Source organism: Chionomys nivalis, chromosome 3 (assembly GCF_950005125.1).
Source record: "Chionomys nivalis chromosome 3, mChiNiv1.1, whole genome shotgun sequence".
In the NCBI taxonomy this organism is placed as follows: Eukaryota; Metazoa; Chordata; class Mammalia; order Rodentia; family Cricetidae; genus Chionomys; species Chionomys nivalis.
This window is the reverse complement of record NC_080088.1, coordinates 80,258,904-80,273,563: the sequence shown is the minus strand read 5'-3', so window position 1 is coordinate 80,273,563 and position 14,660 is coordinate 80,258,904. Positions and strand designations below refer to the sequence as shown.

Here is a 14,660-nt window from a genome sequence, read left to right as displayed (position 1 = left end):
ATAAATAATAAACTTTTAAAAATTAAGAATAAATTTTTATTGAAAATGTTTGTAGCAGGTAGTAGGCCATATCATAATTTATTAAGCTTCCTCCATAGCTCTGTCAGAGAATTTCCAATCTATTCCTAGTCTGTTTGTTGCTGGTTTAACAAAATACTGGGGAGCTGGAGGTGGAGTGGGGAGAGTGGGAGTTGTCTGGCCAGCGGTTTTGGAGGCTGAAAAATTGAGACTACAGCAGCACCTAGCTATCTTCCTGCTATCTCAACACATGGAACCAATCCTGAGGGTGTGGGGGCATGGCTCAGGGGCAGAATGCCTGCCCAGGATTCCCCAGTGTAGGGCTAGAGTGAGGGTGCTTGGAGAGAGGTGGGACACTTACCTAGAATCTTCCAGTAAGGAATCAGGGTGTGGTTCTGTAGTTTAGCACCTGCCTAGCAAGTATACGGTCTTGGATTCCATTCCCAGCACTGCCGCACTGCTGCGCTCTCTCCCTCCCTCCCTCCCTCCCTCCCTCTCTCTCTCTCTCTCTCTCTCTCTCTCTCTCTCTCAGCAACCTCAGTCAGTGGGTACATGTATCCTCCCATCGAGATCCTAACAGTAAGCAGTTGGAGTAAATAAAGTTCAAAACTCTGATGTGTGCTGAGTGGGCCCACTAAGCAGAAGAAGGAGCCTCGGGTATACTCTGGTGGTTCTAAACCGGGCCGATAAGCCAGCACAGCCAGCTAAATCAGCATCATGCCTCCAGGACTGTGGGTCTCAGTGCTATCCTGACATCCAATCTCAGATTAATTATCATCCTGTGTGCAGTGTCCGTGCGGTTCCCGATGGTAGATTATTTGCCGTGAACACAGACTGTCCTCTGCTGTTGCCCCCTGCAAAGAGCAAGCAGAGTGTGGGAGAGTTGTTTCTTTCTTTTTTTTTTTTTAATTGTTTTACCCAAAGAGAAAATTCTGTGCCATTTCCACACCAAACAGTCACAGTGGGAACCAATTTCCAGCATACCAGCCCCACTGCTCCAGCCAATACAGCAAGCGAAGACGTAGCTTTGTTTTCTAGAAGGATCCCACCCAAGGCATCAAAAACAGCGCAGCACAGCCTGGGTACAGCACCAGGTCGCCAGCATGGGGACCACACATTCCAAGGGTGGTGACAGACGGGGAGCACTCCCTGGCCACCCCGAGCTGTCTTTCTACAGCTCTTTCCCCAGGAAATGGAGCGAAAACGTCTTCTTGGATAATGAGCTATTGACCTCCAAGATTCTGTCAGTGCTGAAGCCCCAGGCAGAGCCAGGCTTCAGAACGGGCAATCTCCGCTATCCTGCCCACTTTCTCAGCACCAACTCTGTATTTGCTTCTGTTGCAGCCTCCCTGAAGGAACACCCTCGGACCACACTCCTGTCTGATGGCAGCAGCCCAGCTCCTTCCAGGAATGTCGGCATGACCGTCTCTCAGAAAGGAGGTCCCCAGCCAACAGCGAGCCCAGCCGGTTCTGGGGTACGACTTGGGTAAGCTGGGGGGTTTCTCTCCTACTAGCATGTGCACTCAAGGGGGTGGGAAAAACTCCTTTATTATGTCCCGTGGTAGATCAACACATGCTTTCTGAATCCATGCATTTAAGATTTATCATCATCTCGTCAGAGCCGAGTTCGCCTAGGCTGACCTAGAACTCACAGTATAGCTAAAGATGACCATGAACTTCCTATTTTAGATTGCATTTACTTATTTGTGTGTGTATGGGAGCATATGTGCCAGCAGACATGTGGAGGTCAGAGGACAATTTTCAGGAATTGATTCTCTCCGTCCACTGATTGGGAGCCAGGGATTAAACTCAGGTTATCCGTCTTGTAGGCAAACACCTTTACTAGCTGAGCCATCTCGCAGCCCAGTACATGTGTTTTTCTTTTTGTAACACCAGTGTATCCCTGATTACGTTCAGCCACAGGTTGGGACAGTTTGACTAACATACTGGGTTGGCATCCCTGCACAGGGCTTCTTCCTGTCCCCAAGACATGCTTATGGTCTTACAGCTCAGTGTTTACCCTCACCGGGCTTCACGGGATGTCAAGATGGTCCTATGACTACAGGACGAGTCACGGCATAGCATTATAGTCACGCTCACTGATGGGTCTCTGGGGAAAGGGGCTGACTTTCTTTTCCTGCTTCTCACTGCTGTGGGGCTGTGTCTCCTGTAAGTCGTTAGGAGGAAGTGCACACTGTGCCTTCCGCACACAGACTTACTGAGACATCTTGCTATGTCATCACTAGTTGAACAAGCCTCTGCCACTGAGCCACACCCCCAGCTGCTAGAATATTTTACGCTTCCAGGAAAATGTGAGCAGGTATCAGAATCTCCAGACTCCTTCCCCAGCCGCCCCCCCCCCGCCCCCCAGACACGGTGGCCTCTGTTGTTAGGCCGGCACAGCACATTTATACAGTTGAACACCAGCTGGTACACAGGACCAACCTAACTCAAGTTCACATTTTGGTCTGGAATCTAGGCTTCTCCCCTACTGCAGTCTCTCTGAGGACTCAGAATCCTAAATTATGTTCTCCAGCTCTTCCCCTTCTCTCCTCCTTTCCTACTTTTTCTTCCCTCCCTCCCCCTCCCCCTCACTGAGCCTTGAGCATCCTGAACACTCTTTGCACTACAACCCTGGCCCAATAGTCTCCTAACATTTTTTAAGGATATATCTATATATATATATATATATAGATATAGATATAGATATAGATATAGATATAGATATAGTGTTCTCCCTGCATGCATACCTTACAGATGGGTGTGAGCCATCATGTGGTTGCTGGGACTTGAACTCAGGACCTCCAGAAGAGCAGTCAGTGCTCTTAACCTCTGAGCTCTCTCTCTCTCCAGCCCTAGTCTCCTAATTTTTAACAATGATCTGTGACAAGTTAAAGTGTTCTGCTGGAATCCAGAAAGTTCTCCAATCATCTAATTAGGAGTAACAATCCCATTTGCCTTACATATTCCAAGTAATACATGCTTATTTAAGTCACTTTTGCTGTTTATTTGGATTTTTTGTTTGTTTGCATTGTGTGTGTGGGGGGGGGTGTATAAATATGTGTGTGTGCACGTGTAGAGGTCCAAAGACAACATTGTGGAGTTGGTTCTCCCTGTGTAGGTCCCAGGGATTGAACTCAGGTAGTCAGGTTTAGAAGCCTCTTTCCCTACAGAGCCATCTCACTGACCCTAATTTATTTTTGTGAAATAAACATATAATCATTTGCACTCAGACCAGTCACTGGAGACATGGATGAAGCCGACACCGTGTTTTTAAAGTTGAAGCAGAGTACCGATGACTCTCTGTCACTCACATCCTCGAATGCTGAGTCTGTTTTCATAGAAGGTACGGTGTTGTTGAACATTTTTTATTATCTACAGTGACAGCCCCTTAAGCAAAGGCTTGGCCACAAGGGCCAAAGCCAGTGGAGATTCTGTTCCTTCAGGCACTGACTCTTTAAAAACTACTAAGGGAAACTTTATCTAAATCTAAAGAACTCACAATTCAAAGTTTGAGGTGGAATTCTGCTTGCTCAGAGAGGCTGAACAGCAAGTAGCTAACCTTCTTCCTTTGCCTGGGTCTTCCAAAGGAACTCTACACATGGTACCCCCTTACCACTTCCTGTCAGCTACTTGTTGACTCAGCCTCCTGCTCTCAAGTTAATTTTATTTAATCAAACACGTCTTTGAATTGTTAACAAGCCGGCAGTAGTGGCGCACGCCTTTAATCCCAACACTTGGGAGGCAGAGGCAGGTGGATTTCTGTGAGTTCCAGACCTGCCTCGTCTATAAAGTGAGTTCCAGGATAGCCAAGGCTACACAGAGAAACCCTGTCTCAAAAATAACAACAAAAGAAAAAATGAATTGTTAACAAAAACAGGAAAAAATGCAGCACACTTTGAAGTTATGTTCCCCAGCAGTAATGAATTCTCGGGGATGCCACATGGTTCCCTTTTCTACAGGGAAAGGCCAGAGGCTTCAGCACGTCCTTGAGGGGGATAGGAAGATGTAGCAAGCACCAACCTAATCAACAACCTCTGTCTTTCCCCCAGATCCTTACATTGCCTCACTGAGGTGTGAGATCGAATCAGATGCCCATGAGTTTGAGGCTGAGTCCTGGAGCCTCTCTGTGGATTTAGCATATGCCAAGAAACAAAAGAAGGAGGTGGTAAAAAGACAGGATGTTCTGTATGGTAAGGTGTCTAATGCCTATGTCACCCTGCCAGCCCTCTTTAACTCTTCTCTGTCCATTCTTCTGTAAAAATGCATTTGTATGTGTGCACTTGTGAGTGCGTGCGTGCATGCATGTGTGCGTGTGTCAGGGCTCCATGTGGAGATTAGACTACAACTTGGAAGAGTCAGTTCTCTCTACCATACAGGACACAGAGATCCAATTCAGGTCATCAGGCTTAGCAGCAAACACCTTTGCCCACTGAGCCACTTAACAGTCCTATTTTGTTTGTTTTGTTTTCTGAGATAGTCTCATAGCCTCAAACTCACCACGTCACCGCAGATAACCTTAAACTTCCTCCACCTTGCAAGTACTTGGGATTACAGACATGCACCACCCCACTTGGTTTCTGCAGGGCTGGTAAGGGAGCCCAGGCCTTTGTGCATGCTAAGCAAGCACTCTAACAACTGTGCTACACCCCAGCCCCATTATTTTTTATTTTTTTCATTCCCTAAGTCTGCCTAAGAGTCTGAGCTACTTAGCCAGTCTCTCAGGAGACCCTGTAATCTGCCCCACCTACCACTCCCCTGGGACAACCCTACCTGTTGGAGCAGGAAGGGCTTTGTTAGCACAGGTCCCTGCTAACCCAGCCTGGCCAAGTGCCTGGGGCTGACTCGTTCTTACCTCGTTGGTGACTCTCCATCTGTTTGGGCTGCTAGAACAGAGTGTCATCAGCAGGGTGGTATTTAAACGAGTTTATTGCTCAAGTTTATAGTCACTAAGTTCTAGAGACTGAGAAGTCTAAGAAGGGTGCAGACTCAGAATTTGGTGAAAACCAGCTTCCTGGTCTTAGATGTCACCTTCCCTGCCCTGCCTTCAAATCATTTGAGGGGCAAGAGCCTCTTTTGTATGTCTGTTAACTTCAAATCTGAAGTACCTGCTGGGCACTGGTTGCATCTCTAACCTTCTTTGAATAATTGTAGTTGTTTTTTGCTATTTTTTTTTAATTTGAGGATTTCATACCTGAGTGCACTGTATTTATATCATTTTTATTCTTCCTGCTCCTCTCCAACTCCTCCCGTGCCCCATCAACCACCTGCTCCCAGATTCATGACCTCTTCTCGTATACACACACATCTACGGAGATATATGTCTATATATCACCTACTGAGTCCAGTTAGCATTGCCCCCTATGTACATGTATTTAGGACTGACCCCTGGGGTGGGGGAGGGGCTGAAATGGTTCTCCCTCCTTCAGCAGCTCTTGACTACTTGTAGGCCTTCATCTAGGGCTGGAGCCCTGTGAAGTAGTCTCCATCCGTGTTGGCATGTGGTCTTCCAGGTCTTGTGCAGGTAGCCCAATTGTTGAGATTCTGGAGGTGTAGCATCCCTGTTCTGTCCAGAAGACTCTCATGAAGCAGTTGACCTGGTCCTCAGGCTCTCCTTTTCCTTCTGCCTCTTCATGGTCTTCCTTGAGCCTTGTGTCTGTATAACGTGTGACATCACCAAGCTTATGCAGCAAGTGCCTTTAATCCCTGAGCCATCTAGCCACTAGCCAGCCCAGGATCCTAGTCTACAAAAATTTTCCAGTCTGTGAAGATTCTACTTACCCGAGCATACTTCCCAGAAGCTCGCCATTTTATTAGTTTGTTTGATTTTGTTTTTTTAGGCAGGGTCTCACGTGTAGCCCAGGCTAGTATCAAAGTTGCCTAAAACTAGCCGAGCTATATATAGACAGGCTCCAAAGCTGCAGAGAAATCCTGTCTTGGGGGGAAAAAATTGCCTATAACTGAGTTGACCTTAAACTTCTGATCCTCCTGCCTTCACAACCAGAGTTCTGGGATGGCAGGCCTGGGCCACATACCTGGTTTATGGGATCCTGGGGGAGGAGGGGACCCAAAGCTTTGTTCATGATAGATAGACACTCCTACAGCCATGCTCTTAATAATATGGAGGTCAGATTTTATACTGCAGACATTGGTCTATCAGGGTCTGTGTTTGATCATATACATGCAGAGGCATGCAAGCTTCACCCCCACCAAAGCTAGAAGTTCCTTCTTATGGCCTTCTTGAACTCAAGGATAGAGGCTTCTGGGACATTGAGGTTACACAGCTCATTCCTAAATACTTTTTTTTCATGCTGCTTTGGCTTCAGACTCACATAGCACTTTAGGGAGGGAAGACTTCTAATTAAGAAAGGCTAAAGGTCAAGTGTGATGGGATACACCTGTTGTCACTAAGGCAGGAAGGGGAAGGCATTTGAGTTAAACCAGCCTAGGCAACACAGCAAGTTTAGGAATCAGTTGCGCCCCCACCCCACTGAAGGGCTGCATGCACACACGCATGGGCGCACACACCGGCCCAGAAAGCAGGCAGGGTCGACCCAGCTGCAGCAGGACTATGGTAGCTGTGAGTACCCTGGGAGCCAAGGTGATCTTCCCCCACCTCTGTCCCTGCAGAGCTGATGCAGACAGAAGCACACCACGTGCGCACCCTCAAGATCATGCTGAAAGTGTACTCCAGAGCCCTGCAGGAGGAGCTGCAGTTCAGTGGCCAGGCAGTGAGCCGCCTGTTCCTATGTGCTGATGACCTATTGGAAATACACAGCCACTTCCTTGCCCGCCTCAAGGAGCGCCGGCAGGAGTTCTTGGAGGAGGGCAGTGACCGGAATTACGTCATCCAAAAGATCGGGGATGTCCTGGTCCAGCAGGTAGGTACTATGACCAGGATGGGTCACGCCTCTCTCCACCCTGTCTTCCTTCTCTCTGATAAGATGATGACACTGGTGTATCACATGCTCACCATCTTAGAAAGCACACAGTGCCCGCTCTTGTCCAGCTGCTCGTGTCCTAGGAACACTGAGGCTGGAATGGCCTCGATCAAACATGTCTAAATTGTATTTTCAGCTAGGGATCTACCTCAGTTGACAGCACTTGCCTGGCATGCAGAAAGCCTTGAATACCATCCCCAGCACTGCCCAGAACCTGGGCATGGTGGTTCCTGCCTGTAATCCACTCAGGAGGATCAGGAGTTCATCATCCTCATGTAGCTCACCTGGCCCTCTTGACTTCCCTCTCCTGATTGCTGGGCTCACCAGTATTCCGATACACCAGTTTATGCAGTGCTGGGGACCATGGCCAGGGCTTTGTATGCTAGACGGACACTTTACTGAGTCACATCCCCCCCGCTGCCCGGGGGTAGAATGCATGCCGGTGCAGGTGCCTCTTGAGGCCAGAGGTTGATGTCAGATGTCCTCCATCATTACACATCTTTTTATTTTTTTTAAGATAAACTATTATATGGGTGGTCGTGCATGTGACATGGTGTACTTGAGGAGATCAAAGGACAGCTTCCAGGAGTTGTCCTCTCCTTCCACCATGTGGATCTCAGGGATCAAACTCAGGTCATCAAGCTTCGCAACAAGTGTCTTACTTACCAAGCCTTCTTGCCAGCCCTCTTCCTTCCTCCGTCTCTCCCTCCTTCCCTCTCTCTTCCTTTCTTTCTTGTTTGTTTGTTACACAGGGTTTCTCTGTGTAACAGCTCTGGCTGTCCTAGAACTTGTTCTGTAGACCAGGCTAGCCTCAAACTTAGAAATCCACCTGCCTCTACCGCCAGAGTGCTGGGATTAAAGTAGTATGCCACCATGCCAGGCTGGGTCAGGAGCTTTGGATGAACCTGGAGCTCACTGTTTTGATTGGTCAGCTGCCCAGTGAGCCCCTACAATTCTTCTATCTCTGCCCCCAAGCCCTGGGGTTACAGACGCATGCTGCCAGACCCATCCGAGGACCTGAGCCTGGGTCTTTATGCTGAGCCATCTCCAAAGGCCCCAGTCTTTGATGACTACAAGCATACATTTGGGCCAAAGTCATCTATTGTAGGGCTGCTTCCTTCAGCTGGTCCCTTCTGATCCTAGGACTAGACGGGCAGAAGGGAGTGGGACTAAGTTTGAGGCCAACCTCACAACATAAGAAAACTCTGCACCAAAAATGAAAGAAATCATTCCCATGATCATTGCAGAAATAGATATGAGATGGAAAATTTACTTTTAGGACTCACTTATCTGTAGCAGTAGAGTAGGCCACCTGACAGTGTGGCCAGAAGCATCTAAAGAGTGGGGACAGGCAGAGCTCTTACCTCCTTGTGCTTGCACTGAGGCCCCAAGGAGGTGTTTAGAGGAAACATTCAGGAAAAATACAGTTCTTAGCACAACCAGACGAACTAGATGGAAACATACTCTGGCAGCATTCGCGGCTCATCATCGGCTAACTTCCATTACCTTTCCATGTTAGTTCTCAGGGGAAATCGGAGAGAGAATGAAAGAGAAATACGGTATGTTCTGTAGTGGCCACAACGACGCGGTCAGTCACTATAAGTTACTGCTGCAGCAGAGCAAGAAGTTTCAAAACTTAATCAAGGTAAACAACAAAAGCCTGTGTGTTTTATGTGTGAGAGAATGTGACTGTATGATGCTTGTATGGGCACAAACATGCTGCGGCGCCAAGGCACATCTGTGGCAGGCAGAGGGATAACCGTGGGTGTCGGTTCTTACCTTCTACCTTGTTTGACATATCAGTACTGTGATTACAGACATGCACCTTCATATCTGACTTAATGTGGGTGCTAGGCATCCAAACAGTTCCTCATGCATGGGTGGCAAACCCATGAGCCACTGAGCCATATCCCAGGCCCTTGTTTTGTTTTTTTGAGACAGGATCTTGCTATGTATCCCAGTCTGGCTTCAAATTTGCAGATCCTCCTGCCTCAGCCTTCCAAGTTCTATGATTACAGGGGTGTACCTCTGTGCCAGCCTCACTCTTGTATTCGTTCATTTCCTGGCAGGGTCTCATGGAGTCCGTACTGATGATAAACTCTCTGTGTAGCAGAGGATGGCCCTGAATTCCTGGTCCTCCTATCTGGGCCGCCCAAGTATTGGAGTCAGGACTGCATCACCACAGCCACTTTATGTGTTGCTATGGATGGAGCCCAGGGTCAAACACACCACCAGCTGAGCCACATGTCCCCAGTCCTCACTTCTGAGACCAGTGTATGGTTCTGGCTAGCCTCCAGTTAGAATTACAGGCACATGCCATGACAACCAGCCTTGTGGGTCCTTTGAGGCATTGTCTCACCCAGGGAACCACCCTCCAGAACTATCCCAGGTTCTTATAGTTCTATGAGGTATGCATTCTCTAAACCTTTATCCTTTGGCTGGTCCCTGTGACTCTCCACAGGGCGGTCAAGACAGCTTAGTGGGTAAATGTGCTTGCTGTTGTCAAGCCTCATAACCATATTTTGGCCCCAGTTTCCACATGATGGAGAGAACTGATTTTGAAAGTAGTCCTCTAACCTCCAAACCTCCACACGAGCACATAAACAAAACTAAGTAAACAGGTGTAAAAAAAAATAATGAAACGACAGCAGAACACTAAAAAACACAAAACAGGTGTGATACACAATCATTTCAGGGCTTAGGAGGTGGAGGCAGGAGGATCAGGAGTTCAAAGTCATCCTCAGCTGCACAGGGAGCTTGAGACCAATGTGGGCTACATGAGACCCTCCCTCAGCAAAAGAGAGAGGAAGGAAGGAGGGGAGAAGGAAGAGAAGAGGAGGAAAGCACAGTGGGAGAGAAGCAGCAATGAGGGAGATCCAGTGACTCTTCAAAAGCTCCTCCGTGACTCTGGTGCTCTTTAAGAAATATCTCTTTTTGTTGGGGCTGAGAATGTAACACAGCTCAGTTAGTAGAGTGTTTCCTTAGCATGCACAAAAACACTGGTTTGCATGCCAGGTGTGTTGGCTGCGCCTGTCATCCAGCACTAGGAAGGGAGAAACAGGAGGATTAGAGGTTCAAGGTCATCCTAAGCTACAGAGAGCGCACAAGGCCAGCCTAGGCTACATATGACCTTGCCTTTAAAAAAGGTAGCTGTTTGCCCATGCTAACACATTCCCAACTCAACATAAGAGCAGTAGTAACAGCCCCAGCATGTACAGAGAGCAGGGAGCTGTCTCTCAGCACCACCAGAAAACAGGACCAAGTGACCACTTTGGTTCTTAGTTAAAAGATACGTGTGTAAATCACAAGTGGCTTGAGAGCCAGGTTTGGAATAAAGGCGGATACCCAGTCTGCTTCTGGAGGGTTCTGGAACACTAGCTGTCAGCCAGGATCAAGGATGAGGGTCTATGTGTGCACAAATGTGAACACCTACTGGATATCCAATTTGTGATCCTCCCATAACTGGTTCTCTCTTCCTTTCTTGTCAGTTTGTTTTCTTATTCTGTTCCTGTTTATTTTGAAGCAGTTTCTAATGTAGCCCAGGTTACTGTCCTTGAACTCACTAAGTCGCTCAGGATGACCTTGAAGTCCTGCCTCCACTTCCCACGTACTGAAATTATAGAGCCACATCATCATACTCAACTTTTTTTAAACTTTTATGTTTAGGTGTATGTGTGTGTTCCAGAAATTATCAGATCTCTTGCAACTGGAATTAAATGAAATTGTGAGTCAACATGTGGGTACTGGAGGCCAAACCTGGGACCTTTTTTAGAATAATTAAGTGTAGTTGTTTGTTTACTCTTTTGCTCTTTGGGGGCCCATCACCCAGCTCCCAAATAATCCCACGTGGAGACTTTTTCTTACTTATGAATGCCTGGCCTTAGCTTGGCTTGTTTCTAACCAGCTTTTCTTAATTTATCCCCTCTTTCTTTGCCTCTGGGCTTTTATCTTTATTTTATATACCTTTCTTTCTTACTCTGATGCTGGTTGTGTAGCTGGGTGGCTGGCCCCTGATCTCCTCCTCTCCTCCTCTTCTCGCACTTCATTCTTTCTTCCCAGATTTCTCCCCCTACCTATTCTCTCTGCCTGCCAGCTCCACCTGTCCTTCCTCCTGCCTTGCTATTGGCTCTTCAGCTCTTTATTGGTCCATTCAGGTGTTTTAGACAGGCAAAGTAAGCACAGCTTCACAGCGTTAAACAAATGCAGCATAAAAGAATACAGCACATCTTTGCATCATTAAACACATGTTCCACAGCATAAACAAATATAACACATCTCAAAATAATATTGTACAACAGTTAAGTATTGACTGTTGACTACTGAGGCATGTATCAAGCCCCGTGTCTTCTTATTTTGAGACAAGGTCTTACCTGCATATCCCAGGCTGGTCTAAAACTTCATCTGTAGCCCAGGCTAACCCAAAACTGGTGATCCTCCTCCTCTGGGCTTCCAGATGTTGGGATCATGGGTTTGCACCTCCCTCATCTTAATATTTTCACTCTTATTTTTTGTTGTTGTTGTTTTGGGGGTTTTTGGTTTTGTTTTTGTTTTTTTTGAGACAGAGTTTCTCTGTAGCTTTGGAGCTTGTACTAGAACTAGCTCTTGTAAACCAGGCTGGCCTCAAATTCACAGAAATCCACCTGCCTCTGCCTCCCGAGTGCTGGGATTAAAGGCAGGCACCACCACCACCCGGCTTTTTATTTGTTATTTAAGGTAAGATTTTGCTTTGTAGACAAGGCTAACCTCAAACTCAAGATCCTCCTGCCTCAGACTCCCCTCCCCCCGAGTGTTAGGATTATAGGCAAGCCCCACCATACCTGGCTTAAATTCCTCTTTAACAGATCTTACTAAGTGCCCACACACTTGTAACCTTTCCATATTTAGAAGACAATTCCTATTTGGGGGTCATAGAAGAAGGAAAAGGTCACAGCTAGGTGAAAGGGCAGGAGTTCCTGGCCTGAGATGTTTAACTGATTCAGCAGGAAGCTGAACCTAGTAGTTCAGGTCTCTCTGTAACCTCAACTTCTTGGAAGGCTGAAGCCTTCTTGCAAAAGCTGTACTGTCTCAACTACAAAAAGGGCCAAAGAGATGGCTTAGGTCTTAGTGCTAGCTGCTTAGCCACAAGTTTGCAGTTTGGATCCCAAAGCCCTCTAACAAGCCTGGTATGCAGCACATACATGCAGCCTCAACTCTATTGTGGGGCTGAAGAAGACAAGAGAATCATTGAGACTTTCTGGCTTCCAGCCTTGACGAGGAAACAAACTCCAGGTTCAAGGAGAGACCCTGCCACAAAGGGTCAGGACATGGCAACATAGCCATAGCACAGGCCTCTAATAGAAGCATTAAGGCCAGCCCTGGTCTGCATAGTGAGACATAGTATTTCACTGGAGATAGAGATAGATAGAGAGAGAGACAGAGAGACAGAGAGAGAGAGAGAGAGAGACAGACAGACAGACAGACAGACACTAAGTGAAGAGTGACTTGAGGGGGAGGGGACACCCAATGCCCTCTTCTGGTCTTTGAATACATACTCATACAAACCCCAAAAAAGGAGCATGTTACCCTAGCATAATAGTATGTACAGGTAATCATCAAACCATCTGTGTGTTAGACTGTCTGTCTGCCTGTCTTGAGATACGGCTCAGTCCTTGGTTCAACCACAAACACCAGGGAGTGGGAATGGTGAAGGAGGGAGGGAAGGAAGAAGGAAGGGGAGCTGGGTGTGGTGCACATCTTTAATCTCAGCACTTGGGAGGCAGAGGGTGGTGGATCTCTGTGAGTTCCAAGACAGCCAGGGTCACATGGAGAGACCCTGTCTCAAAAATATCCAAAAATAAAAGAAGGTAGAAGAGAGAAAGAGATATTAAAACAAGCTATTTCTTTTCCATTTCACAGAAAATCGGCAACTTTTCCATTGTGCGACGGCTGGGAGTCCAGGAGTGTATCCTCCTGGTCACACAGCGTATAACCAAGTACCCAGTACTGGTGGAGCGCATCATCCAGAACACAGAAGGTGGGAACACTCTGCTACACTCGTGGGTCAGGGTGGATGGCTGTCTCAGTCCACCTGCTCTGGAGTTTATCAATGGACTGGCCAAGATCCCTCTTGTAATCCGCTTTACTGGGTGCCAGGCCGTCAGCACATGAGCACAGGAGCTGGGTGAACCTTTGCCCTTAGCAGAGGCTAGACCATGACAGGGCCCAGGTCAGTATCTGTAAACTGGACATGAACTAGATGAAAACAAGATGATTCCTGGGTTAGTAATAAATTATTTCTAGGACTGGAGAAATGGCCCAGCCATTTGAGAGCACAACTACTCTTCCAGAGAAACCTGGGCTTGAGTCCTAGCATCCGCAATGGTGTCTCACCACCATACATAACACAGATTCTGGGGGACTGGACTCTTATGCCCTCTTCTGTCCTCCACAGGCACTATACTATGGAGCACAGGTGCTGTACTATGGAGCACAGGCATACACGCAACAAAATACTTATACATGTAAATAAAAATAAAAAGAAATGACCTCTGAGTTATATATCCAGGGCAAGATCTGAGCTGGTGCGGTGGGCATAGGTGTTCTCTCAGCATGAGGGGGCCTTGTATTGTGTAACACTTTTCCTGGGAGACATTAACAAATGCCTACTCATCCCAGAGAGTGATTGGGAACTAACAACCGACCAGTGTAACCTACCATCAAAGTACAACTTGGTGAACCAATGATTTTATTACGATTACTTAAGAGCATGGGCAAACAGTTATTTATAGGAGTAGGGGTGACTGGAAGGCAGCTACGTCACCAAAAGCCACCATAGCATGGGTTAGGACTCAAAAAAGCTGGAACTCTGGAACTCTCTGTAGGACTTGCAGGCAACTAAACATGGAGCATGTCCTCATGTGAATAGCCCTTAGTGTTTTCATAATCTTAGGGAGACCTGCTGTATGACTCTTGAGTTTCAGGGACTTCCTGAGTCTTAACAACTTTCCTCCAGAATAGAACATTTTAATTCAGAGGAAATTGCTATCCAACAGATAGACAGGAAGATCCACATGTTCTACACTAACCTGGGCTGCATTATGAGACCCTGATTAAAGAGTCAAACTGAAAGAAGAAAAGGATGACATCTGATGGCCACAGAGAGCACAGCAGAAGGGTCATGTAGCATGCCAGGTGCTCATGGGAGCAGGGACGATGACCGCCCCTCTCAGATATCTGCTAGGTTTGGGCCATGAGGAAATGGCAAGTTTCTCTACTGTGTCCTTCAGGTGATAGGGGCCTTCTGTTAACTGGAACAGGAAGTAGAAGCAGCCATTTTATGAAGAGTTAAGGACTTGAGGGAAATCTGTCTATAATGATGGTAGGTGTATGTGTGGTGTGCTGGGTACTTTGTGCCATTTGAACTACCACACCTAACTTTTGAAACTCTAAGCCAAGCATGGTGGCAAGAGGTGGAGGTAGGAGGATCTTCTGCAAGTTTGAGGCCAACTTGATGCACACTGAATTCTAGGCTAGCCAGGGCTACAGAACAAAATCTTGTTTCAACAAAAACAAAGGCCGGGTATCATGGCACACTCCTTCAGTCCCAGAACTCTCAGAGGCAGGTGGATCTCTGAGTTCCAGGACAGCCAGGGCATGTGAAGAGACCCTGCCCTGCCTCAAAAAAGAAAAAGCAAAACAAAATTAGCCAAGTATGGTTTTGCA

The 14,660-nt window shown here is 47.2% G+C and overlaps 1 protein-coding gene across 4 annotated transcripts in view; it reads left to right on the top strand.

The window, feature by feature from the left end:
• Nucleotides 1–14,660, top strand: part of Arhgef18 (Rho/Rac guanine nucleotide exchange factor 18) — a 108,856-nt gene that overhangs the window by 75,793 nt on the left and 18,403 nt on the right. For all 4 annotated transcript variants that reach the window (XM_057764960.1, XM_057764962.1, XM_057764961.1 and 1 more), the window contains 6 exons: nt 1,363–1,504; nt 3,252–3,364; nt 4,071–4,211; nt 6,649–6,899; nt 8,479–8,604; nt 12,855–12,972. In XM_057764960.1, coding sequence (XP_057620943.1) covers nt 1,363–1,504; nt 3,252–3,364; nt 4,071–4,211; nt 6,649–6,899; nt 8,479–8,604; nt 12,855–12,972 — 891 coding nt within the window. The remainder of the gene's footprint in view (nt 1–1,362; nt 1,505–3,251; nt 3,365–4,070; nt 4,212–6,648; nt 6,900–8,478; nt 8,605–12,854; nt 12,973–14,660) is intronic.